Raw genomic sequence first — 10,580 nt, forward strand, 5'->3', positions numbered from 1 at the left:
GAATACTTGCCAGGTGACATTAAAGACCTCCATATTTTCTAGTTCGTCTGCAATCAAGCGCTGTTCGCCATTGTCAATGTCTTGAAAACTGGGACATGCAAAGTCAAATTGAAAATCATTGGAATTCGAAAAAAAAACTTCTTGCGGTTCGTAGTTTTGATATACAAAATTTATAAAGAAATGCGAATAAAGTGTATGTATGACCATTATCATACACAATTAGAACGTAAAACTGTACGATCATGATACTTCATCGATACTATGAGAGCAAAGCCAACAGCCAAAGAGATGCTCTTTACTCTGGATATATTTCGTTTCTATGTAATGGTACAGAAGAGGGATTATGCACATAATAAATTTGAGGGAACCAGAACAGAAAAGTTGTCGTCCAACCCATCTGTATTCGCCGAGGTAACATTTATGTAATATATCTTGACTTACATCACAAGTGATTCGCATATGGTAACATCAACAGAGATGTGCTTCAACATATGCGATGCAAGCAGCTGTAATAGTAAGTACCAGATTTGTTTTTATTCATAAATGTATAGACCAGATTTTGTAATGGAAAAAACAAATCATAAGGCTTGTCATTTGTCGCTTGGAACTCGGCGTATCATTTCTCAATTATCTTGACGATGCTCGTGCCAATCCTTTCGACTTTATTACTGCTTGATGTCAGTGTATCCTCCACATTTAATTCGAGTGTAGTCCATCAGGAAGACCCAGTCGTGTTCGTACGTCACTTGAATGATTCGCTGCCCTCTGCAAATAGTAGCGTCACCGTTGATGAAGCAGAGCTGGAGAGTTACGATAAGAGTGAGCAGAACAATACCGACACGGATGAAACTGATGGGGAGAGAGGAGTTGTTTTTCGCTTCAAAAATTTTCTCTCGCATAATCCATACACTCAAGAAGCCGTTGTCGGCCCGACGACTATTGAACGAGTGGATGCACTGCTTCAAAAAACGAAACCGAGTTAAAGCAGTTTAGGCAGCTATCCAAATTAGTGGCGAAGTTTTTCAAGTCAAATGGTGAAGAAGCGAAGTTTAATCTCGATGCGAAGAAGTTCGCTGATCTGCTTGCACACCCTGCAACAAGCACGATAACACAAATTTATTTGATTAAATATGAAGTATCACCATCAAAGATATTCACTTATTTAATGCTGCAAACACAAGACCAATCGCTTGAAGAATTTTTCCACCTCAAGCTACACATTCCGTTACTATCGCACGTCATCAAACTTATTGACAAGCAGGGAGTTTCGATAGATCGAAATGGAGTCGCAGAGGAAATTGTTCGGCTCTTCACGGCAAATTGCAACGGAGGTACTTTGATAACATGGCTTGGAAAAATTGATGACAAATCAGATCAGACAATCAAATCTTTCATGAATAGTTTGATGACATCGGTTATGACTAGCAAGCTAGCATATCGACTACTATCACTGCGATCTACAGATTTTGATGATATTCACCAGATTTTACGTGGGTCCAATAACATACCCAAAGAGAAATGGGAATTGTATTTGTTTAATTACGCTGTTTATATTCATTTCAACTTCATTGAGCACGAGGCAAAGAGTTTTTCTGTGGTGCCTTATGTACATAGTGTCCTGCGTAATCATTTCAAAAACAATGAAGAACAGCTAAAGCAGCACTTATCGGCGGCACGTGCATCATTGTCTTTGGTTAAAGAAAATCCGGGTCTTTATTTGGTGAAGAGGTTTAGTAAGGATCAACTACGTTTGTTTAAAGCTGCGTTGCAGTTTACGGATCAAACAATTTTGGTTAGGAAAGCCTTGCAAGCAAACAGGCAGGCTTCTTCTTTTGCCAAAAAGCTAGTCGGGGAGACAGCGGTGGCCACATTCAAGTCGATGCTGGAAAACGAGGAACTCGTGCAAGGGCTTCAAGCGGTGCTGCTTGATAATGAAGCAGTGCGACTGCTTAAAGCAATAATGAGAGAGGTGAATGGTGTTGGAGACTTTTCGTTGCTTTTAACAAATCTTGGTGCAGAGATGAATTCGAAGGAAGTTGAAGTTGTGACTAAACTTGATCAGCTGATCAAGGATGAGAAAACATTGGAATTGCTCAAAACGTCTATGGTGGATGCTAGTAGTGTGACAATGTTTAAAGATGCGTTGGAGTCAGAAGGACGGCTCAAATTAGTTGATGACATGTTAAGCAGTACGGAATTGGATTCGGCGACGATATTAAATGGGATTCTCGACAATAAGAAGAGAGTGCAATTTCTCAAAGAGGTATTACAGGATGATACGCGTTTGAAGTTATTTAGATCGGCGTTGGATGACAAGATAGGTGTCAAGATGTTCAAGTCAGCGCTGAAGGATAAGAAACTAGTCAAAGGAATCGATGCGGTATTAAAGGATAAGAATCAAGTGTTTTTTCTCAGAGTGGCTGTCAAAGATAAAGGACTTGCGAATTTGTTCCAAGCTGCATTGGAGGACAAGGATACGGAACATGTGGAGAATTTCTTAAAGGCATTGAACGAAAAGAAATTGGCAAATGTGTTTAGATCGTTGCTCAATGAAAAATTTAATGTGGGATGGCTTGAAACGGCTGTTGGTACTGAAGGTCGGAAGATTACAAGGGATCTGGACAAAAGTGAAAGATGTATGCTGTTAGATGAGATGATAGAGTATGTCGACTCACTCATCAAAAAAAGGCGACAGAAAGGTTAACCTTAGCATCAATTAATAACATTGTCTATTCAATTCTCATCTTCTATTGGCAATTATTTCTGGTCTTAGCGTTGACAGTCTTTCGTATTGATAGTTTATATAAAAAATGATTTTGCTTTTTAAATCGTTTTCAAATTGGTTTCTGTGCAAGTTAAATTTAAAATTTGGTAAATTTAATCATTTGTTTTTTACAAATATGAAATGGCTCTGACTAGAGTTTTTATGAGTTGGAGAGTTTTCTGTGTCCAACATAGCATCCAATAATCAATAATAGAGGGATCTGTTCGAGGAAAGAGACGAGCATAGTGAAATTCACTTATGTATAGCAATCTGACAAAACTGTCATAGTGAGTTAAAATGCGTGCGATTCAAGGATTCACTAGCGATTACTATGAGATTACAAACCAAAACGTTTTTATTTATTGTAACAAAGCTCTCCTCCAATCAATCACTACAAACCCGCTCGAAGAACCTCAAGCTTATAATAAAACCTCGCTCGTAATTGCTCCGTCATGTATCTCTAACAAGGGTTACATCAAGGGTTACGACATTTCTTCCATTCATCCAGTCAATCAAAATTTGACGCTAAGCATACTACACAACCAATGGACGTGGCCAGTCTACACAACATCCTGCTGCACACATTCAGCAATGATGAAGCCGCACGCAAAGCCGCAGAAGAGGCTGTTGCGAGCTTACACACTGTTCCTGGTTCGGTGCAGCTGCTTCTTCAGATCACGGTTGAACAAAGCGTAACTCGCGAGATCCGACAAGCTGCAGCTGTGTCGCTTAAAAATCTTGTGCAAAAGTATTGGGAAGGTGCTGATGGACCCGAAGGTCAATGGGTTCAGGTCATTAGTCCTGCTGACAAGGTTTTAGGTCGTCAAAATGGTCTCGAGGCGCTGCTTGTGGCCCAAGATTCAAGCATTCGTTCGCTTTTGGCCGAGACTGTTGCTTATATCGCTCGTTTTGACTTTCCAGTACGTTTGTTAATATTAGCGCTGAAAGATATTGAGTTGATATTGATTTTGATATTTGTGTAGGAATCGTGGCCAACACTGATCGATGATATCTGCAAGAATGTCCAGAGTGGTGATGCCAATCGCATCATTAATTCTCTGCTAGCTTTACGACGAGTGGTTAAGAACTTTGAATACCGATCTGAAGAGCGATTAACCCCGCTTTTTACACTTGTAGAAGGCGTGTTTCCAATGCTTCAGAACATGATGGTACAGATGCAGACCAATAACTCGATTGAAGCGGCAAATATGATGCATCTCATTCTCAAGACATATTGGTCATGTGTCAAGACAAACTTACCTCCACACATTGCACAGACGGATCAAGTTGTGGCTTGGATGAATATATTTAGTATGATTATCGCCAAACGCTTACCAGAAGCGAGTGAAGGTGGTGAACCTGCGGGTCAGCCCACAGACGTGGAAGAACGAAATAATTGGCCATGGTGGAAATTGAAGAAATGGTCTTTACAGATTCTATGCCGATTTTACACGCGCTATGGTAATCCTAAGAAAGCAGAGGAGGAATACGTACAGATGTCGACTGTATATCGCAATCAGATTGCTCCCGAACTTTTGCCATGCGTCATGGAAACGCTGGCACTGCGCAAGAATGGACGATTCTGTACGGATCGTGTGATACAGCTTGCACTTGTCTTTTTGCAGGAAGCCGTAGACTCGGCGGTGACGTATAAGCTCATCAAGCCGCACCTAGGGTTTTTGTTGTTTGAAGTTATTCACCCTGTACTATGTTTGACACCCAAGGATTTACAACTATGGGCTGAAGACCCACACGAATTTGTCCGCAAAACAAATGACGTATTTGAAGACTTTCTCGATCCAGTTTACGCTGCGTCTAATTTGCTCGCGGATTTGTGCACCAAACGTGGCAAAGATTGTCTGATGAACGTTTTGTCTTTCTACAACAACATTCTCAATACGTATTTAACAAGTCCTGATGACAAAAAGGACTTTATCCAAAAGGATGCAGCTCTTCACGCTCTGTTTTCGCTCGATGGTGTGCTAACAAAGTCAAAAGCGCACAAGGATCAAGTTGAGTCGATGATTGTGACACACATTTTGCCTGAGTTTAAAAACCCGCATGGATTTCTACGATTACGTGCTTGTAAGATCTTCTCGCGTAAGTATATTGAAGGAATTAAATTTAAAGATGAACAGACTTTAATCAGTATTGTCAACTATATGCTCGACGCGATGTTTGATCCGGAACTGCCCGTGCGTATTGAGGCTGCCAAGACTATACGCTTTGTCGTCATGTATCCACATTCCGACACGGTTGTCAAAGTATTGCGACCGCGATTGCCGCAGATTTTAGAACAATTTTTTAGCCTTATGGACGAGATTGGCAACGACGAAGTCGTGGTGGCGCTCGAACACATTATTGACCGATTCTCGTCGGAAATTGGACCGTATTCGCTTCAACTTGTGGCTAAATTTGTGGAATTTTTTGGCCAATTTACTGCTGCAGCTAGAGATGACGAGGATGCATCACTTGCAGCTGTGTCATGTCTAGATGCGATCAATACAATTTTAATGAGTATCCACAATCACCAAGAACTCTATGCACTACTTGTACCAACGCTGGCACCAGTGATTCGAACAATCCTTACGGAATTTGACTATGCCGAATACATGGAAAGTTGCATTGACATTCTTGGGTCACTGGCATTTTATAGCCATAAGATTACTCCCGAATTATGGTCGCTATTTCCGCTTATTTTTGCAAGTTTTCTTGATTGGGCAAGCGATTATATAACAAATTTTGTGCCTGTTATTGACAATTTTGTCGGTCGAGACATTGATGGGTTCTTAGCGGGTTCAACCACGTACCCGTTTACGCAGACTACTGTGAGGTATCTTGATCTTGTACTAGACATGGCAAAAAGAGTCTTTGACAGTTCAAGCACACAGGAGGTTGATCTTTGTGCGGCCTGTCGTCTTCTCTACTCGCTGTTACATAATTTGTTTGGTAAAATTGATGAGTGTATTCCTTCTATTACGTTGATGGTGTGTAACAAGCTTGCGGAACCTTTGGTGGATTCAACTGCTCGCAACTTGCTCGGCGTTTTTGGCAGTTTGCTCCACTATAATCCTGCCTTAACTTTGGAAAGTCTAACGCAGCTTGGGGCAGCGGACGGTGTACTTAAAATCTGGCTAAGTGATTTGTCTCGATATGACAATTTCCTGGACCGTAAATTGTTTATTCTTGGTGCAATGTCGATCCTACGTGCGCCTGCTGACAAGATCCCGGCAGCCTTACGTCCACACATGAAGCAGCTTATTCAAGCTGCTATGAAGGTGCTGGCTGAGTCGATTCAGAACTCGAGTCCAGGTGATGAAGGCGAAGATGTTGATAACGAAGCTGAAGAAGGAGAACAGCTTGAAGAGCTGCTGGATAATGGTGGTTATGCTTCAAATGAGGATGCTGAGGACGTTGTGGATGATCAGTACTATGCTATTTTACGCCAGCTGCGTGAGGAAGCGGAGGGTCAATTTGGCAATGACGATGAAAGTGATGACGAGTACATTAGTCTATTGGATGAGGTGGACGAGGTAGAGTTTTTCTTGAATTCTCTGCAACATTTTGCACAGACACACACGGGGGAATATCAGGCGCTTGGTCTTGAGGCCGATGCCACGACACAACAAGCTTTAAAGCTTTTTCAGGCAGAACATGTGAAGAGAAAAGAAGCACAAATTCAAAAGACTCAAGAATAAGGATACTGGGTTTAGACAATAGCTTCGTGATTGTTAATTTGAAGAACATCGAACGTAATTTTTCATTCATATCACTATCTTTTTCATCATCAATCGATAGGCTTCAAAGTCAAATTGATCGGGCTTGTTATTGAATTTGTCTACATGTTCGTAAAGCTTGTCGTTTTGGTAGCTCGTCAGTAGCTGCATAAGGAGTTGCTGCGACTCGTTTTTATCAAGCATGTTGATGACATCAGCACGAAGTAAAACAAGCTTTTTCGTCTCAAGTAGATCAATATACAGCGAGACGGCAATGCATGGTGGTGCGGCTGCTGGATTCTCTTTGAACGCTTCGAGGTATGTAACTAGAAAACACGATTGCTGAAATTGGCATAACATATTAAAATATCCCTCTTGGCGGTACACAGGTAATACAAAGTACGGAGCTGCCGTTGCACGCGTTACGAGAGCCTGAAACTCGATCGCATCTAGCGTCATCGCAACAGCGTCGTCTTTGTCGGCGTGAAATTCCTCCCAAATGCTGCGAATTTTAGGCGCATGCTCGTTCTCAAGAAGATCTAGCTTTACAATTTGCTCTAGTGAACGAGCTCCTGGATATGAGAAACCATTAGAAACACTAAAATTGGCGACATTGCGCGCATGACGGGCAAAAAGCAGTACACGATTGCCAAGACGTTCCACGACTAGCACCATAGGAAACGTGGAGATTGTGTTCTTTTATCGTTGATTGACGATAAGAAAAAAGAGGTGCAGGTACTGGAAATTTTGGCGGGAGCAAATTCAAATTACGCACACTGTGATTGGTGGAATTTAAAAGTCAAATCAGAGTGGATGTTTTGGCGCAAATATCAGACTTGAACATTTCGATCCCACGGTTGCGAATATTACGAGTGTACCGCTCTGTAATCTTTACGACCGTACTGCATAATGTTTGAGATGCCGATTCAAGAAATGATGAGCCCAATTTGCTCTCCGACTCAGGAGCTGACTAAAATTACTCCATGCAAGACCGGAATTTCCAGTATTCATCCAAGTCCCAATCGTACAGAAGCTGCGGCTGCCATGATGCATCTGCTCAGTGGCAGCAAGAGCAAAGAGGCCACGATTCGCTCCACTCTTCATTCTATTAAAACTAAGCGTAGATACATGCGGAGAGCTCCTAAGAAGATTGGAACTTCCGCGAAAAGACAGATCAAGACAGCGTGGATTGACTCGGACGCGATTGCAACCGGCAAACCTCCGATAAAGTCCAACCGGATCAAAGCGTTAGAGGACGAAGATAATGACCCTAAAATTGGAGAGTGGCAAGTGGAAGGCGATGACGCTAAATCATTTCCATTTCGAGAGTATAGTCGGAAGGACAAGTCGCTTGGTCTGCTGTGTGAGAAGTGCGTGGGAATGTTATTTGTTTGTGAAGTATTACAATCTGTTGAGATTTATAATTACTCAATTTTAGTTTCTTAAAATTGTACCGGGAAGATCAAATACCCGAAATTTGTCTGGATCGAGCTGCGACGGAGCTGGGAGTGGAGCGAAGACGGATATATGATATTGTAAATATTCTCGAAAGCATTCACCTTGTGAGCCGTAAAAGTAAGAACCTTTACAACTGGCATGGACTGATGTCCCTCCCAACAAGTATAAGTGAAATGAAGGTAAAGCAGATCGTTTAGGGCGAAGATTTGCTTAATTCGCTCTAATGTTAAATAATGTTTCGAAGCAATATTATGCAGATGTGCAGAACCTGTCAACAAACAACGTCGAGAACCAACCTACAAAAGGTGGGTTTCGGTCATGTATCGTTGCAAGTGAAGCTCACATTATGATACGCAATAGGCGATCGTCGAAGGGGCAAGTCATTGTCGAAATTAAGTCAGATGTTCGTCCAGCTGTTTCTTGAAAAGGTACGCTTCTCAGTCCATCCAACTTACCGTAGCATACTGGATTCATATTTTATTTTACAGGAGGACTGTATCATTCCACTGGATGAAGCGGCTAAACAATTGATTCAGATGGAAGACAGCGAAAGCGAAGAAGACCGTCTACTTAAAAGTACAAACTTTAAAGTTACATACTTTATGCAACGATAAATACTTATTCACTTTTGCAAACGCAGCTAAGATCCGCCGACTATACGACGTGGCCAATGTATTAGTAAGTGTCGGACTGATCGAAAAGCTGCAGCTATCCAGCTCGCGAAAACCCGTTTTTCGATGGAAAGTGCGTAGTTCAGTGGCAATAGTGAGCCTTCATCGGCATCGGCATCATCCTTTCGCTATAGATAAAGCAAATTCAAACGAACCTGTTAAGCCTCTTTTGGCCGACATAGCAAATTCCGACATACCACCATTGAGCACCATTACGGAAGAGACTGACATCATGAAGACTTCGCAATCGTGCGACAGTGATATGTTTGACGGCAGCGATTCTCATTCAGACGATAGCTGTCGCGATTCCAAGCGGAAGCAACCGGAACAGGATGTGAATGACGTAAGATTGTCCGACGGCGAATCCTCTGCCAAGCGTTTTTGGGGAAATGAGCGAACGGCAAGCATAAGCAAATGCTTGACGAAAGCTGTGGATGAGATAAATTTGCTTCAAATGGACGCCAGCAATAAGCCTATCCACCCCCGTATAATTCTCCGTCAACAGCAAGAGCGAGTCAAGTTATACATGGATCAGTACGTCCGTGAGTATGTTGCTTACATGACTGCACACCAAGAGCTCTCCATTGCTCCGACCAATCCCGAAACCTCAGTGCCAGAGTCCAAAGATTTTCATGAAGACAAAGAGAACACCTAGTCACTTGCAAGAAACAATGAAGATCCACGCCTTTTCAAAAGTCCGCAATAAGTGCTTAACATCGTCATTGATCAAATCAATAACAATCCAGCACTTCCCACTGCGACGTCGTCTACTGCTGCCAAGCCGAAGGAAGACCTTGTGGCGCGGAAGCAGTCGACGCATCATTTATCAAAATTCCCGATGACCGACACGAGGACCTTAGATTGGTGCACCATTCCACAGCCTCGAAATAATACTTGATTGCTGTTAATTGTGACCATCGACTATCATCAGATGTAACGAGTAGTTTGTTGTAGGCGCTGGTACAAATTTCTAGACGATAGGTGGTCCGTTTGCTGTATTCAGATGTACCACATTGAGATTTTACAATATACGTTTATGTATACTATGAAGCATGTATTGATCTCAAACGTCCGTTGACTTTACCGTCTAGAATGTTCGCGCAGAAAGAGGAAATTCGAGAAAAGGAAACAAACGGACGCGAGAGTGCATATTGCAATTTCAAATGACTGAATGGATTTAGACCTGTAACAATTGATTGGGTACACTTTAGCTGGCCCGTCGCAATCTAGAAGATTCGAACCATCAGACGCGTCATCCCTCCTCATTTTAGTCTACTTCAGGCTGAATCATGGTTGTCGCCTTGCCTTCTCGATCAATGGAAGTTTTTGCAGGAATGAAGAATGTCTGGTTTGTTTGGGATACTCTCGAGTTATTTGGCTGGTTGGCAACCCGCATCCGATTTTAAAGCCCGCATTGAAGGCTCATTGTTCAATCTACCCAGTTGAAATTAAATCCAAGCATCTAACTACATCAACAAATGAGTGCTCCTGAAGCTGAAACGTTTGCCTTTTCGGCTGACATTAACCAGCTGCTGAGCTTAATTATCAACACTTTCTACTCTAACAAGGACATCTTCCTTCGTGAGCTCATCTCAAATGCTTCAGATGCTCTTGACAAGATCCGTTACTCTTCACTCACAGACGCAAGCGTATTAGATACTGACAAGAATCTTGAAATCAAGGTCATTCCGGACAAGGCCAACGGCACATTGACAATCCAGGACTCAGGTATCGGCATGACAAAGGCTGACTTGATTAACAACCTTGGTACGATTGCCAAGTCCGGTACTAAGGCGTTTATGGAGGCATTGGCCGCCGGCGCTGACATCAGTATGATCGGTCAGTTCGGTGTGGGTTTCTACTCAGCTTATCTCGTCGCGGACCAGGTGGTTGTCCACTCGAAACACAACGACGATGAGCAGTATGTATGGGAGTCTGCTGCCGGTGGCTCGTTCACAGTGACACCTGACA

The 10,580-nt window shown here is 42.4% G+C and overlaps 7 protein-coding genes across 7 annotated transcripts in view; 5 read left to right on the top strand and 2 right to left on the bottom strand.

Moving 5' to 3' along the window:
• PHALS_09492 (uncharacterized protein) overlaps nucleotides 1-207 on the bottom strand; it is a gene marked incomplete at both ends in the record, with an annotated part of 282 nt that extends 75 nt beyond the window's left edge. The window contains one exon of the mRNA XM_024723404.1: nucleotides 7-207. Within this exon, the coding sequence (XP_024571737.1) occupies nucleotides 7-207 (201 nt within the window). The remainder of the gene's footprint in view (nucleotides 1-6) is intronic.
• A 431-nt stretch (nucleotides 208-638) lies between these two features.
• Nucleotides 639-983, top strand: PHALS_09493 (RxLR-like protein; the record flags this gene model as incomplete). The annotated part of the gene is made up of 1 exon (XM_024723415.1): nucleotides 639-983. One exon carries the CDS (start codon nucleotides 639-641, stop codon nucleotides 981-983), a length of 345 nt encoding a protein of 114 aa, XP_024571738.1.
• Nucleotides 984-1,165: 182 nt separating this feature from the next.
• On the top strand, nucleotides 1,166-2,704 carry PHALS_09494 (uncharacterized protein; the record flags this gene model as incomplete). Its single annotated transcript, XM_024723426.1, has 1 exon — nucleotides 1,166-2,704. The coding sequence occupies one exon, from the start codon at nucleotides 1,166-1,168 to the stop codon at nucleotides 2,702-2,704; it is 1,539 nt and encodes a 512-aa protein (XP_024571739.1).
• A 605-nt stretch (nucleotides 2,705-3,309) lies between these two features.
• Nucleotides 3,310-6,462, top strand: PHALS_09495 (ran binding protein 7; the record flags this gene model as incomplete). The annotated part of the gene is made up of 2 exons (XM_024723437.1): nucleotides 3,310-3,684; nucleotides 3,748-6,462. 2 exons carry the CDS (start codon nucleotides 3,310-3,312, stop codon nucleotides 6,460-6,462), a joined length of 3,090 nt encoding a protein of 1,029 aa, XP_024571740.1.
• A 66-nt stretch (nucleotides 6,463-6,528) lies between these two features.
• Nucleotides 6,529-7,155, bottom strand: PHALS_09496 (protein mitochondrial precursor; the record flags this gene model as incomplete). Its single annotated transcript, XM_024723448.1, has 1 exon — nucleotides 6,529-7,155. The coding sequence occupies one exon, from the start codon at nucleotides 7,153-7,155 to the stop codon at nucleotides 6,529-6,531; it is 627 nt and encodes a 208-aa protein (XP_024571741.1).
• Nucleotides 7,156-7,398: 243 nt separating this feature from the next.
• PHALS_09497 (dp-e2f-like protein 3) lies at nucleotides 7,399-9,264 on the top strand (the record flags this gene model as incomplete). The annotated part of the gene is made up of 6 exons (XM_024723459.1): nucleotides 7,399-7,850; nucleotides 7,919-8,117; nucleotides 8,183-8,243; nucleotides 8,299-8,366; nucleotides 8,427-8,514; nucleotides 8,579-9,264. The coding sequence occupies 6 exons, from the start codon at nucleotides 7,399-7,401 to the stop codon at nucleotides 9,262-9,264; spliced, it is 1,554 nt and encodes a 517-aa protein (XP_024571742.1).
• Nucleotides 9,265-10,087: 823 nt separating this feature from the next.
• On the top strand, nucleotides 10,088-10,580 carry PHALS_15382 (heat shock protein 90-2; the record flags this gene model as incomplete). Its single annotated transcript, XM_024723471.1, has 1 exon — nucleotides 10,088-10,580. A coding segment is annotated over one exon (493 nt), but the record flags the coding sequence as incomplete, so codon positions are not given.

This window comes from Plasmopara halstedii (assembly GCF_900000015.1).
Source record: "Plasmopara halstedii genome assembly, contig: Scaffold_42, whole genome shotgun sequence".
Lineage (NCBI taxonomy): Eukaryota > Oomycota > Peronosporomycetes > Peronosporales > Peronosporaceae > Plasmopara > Plasmopara halstedii.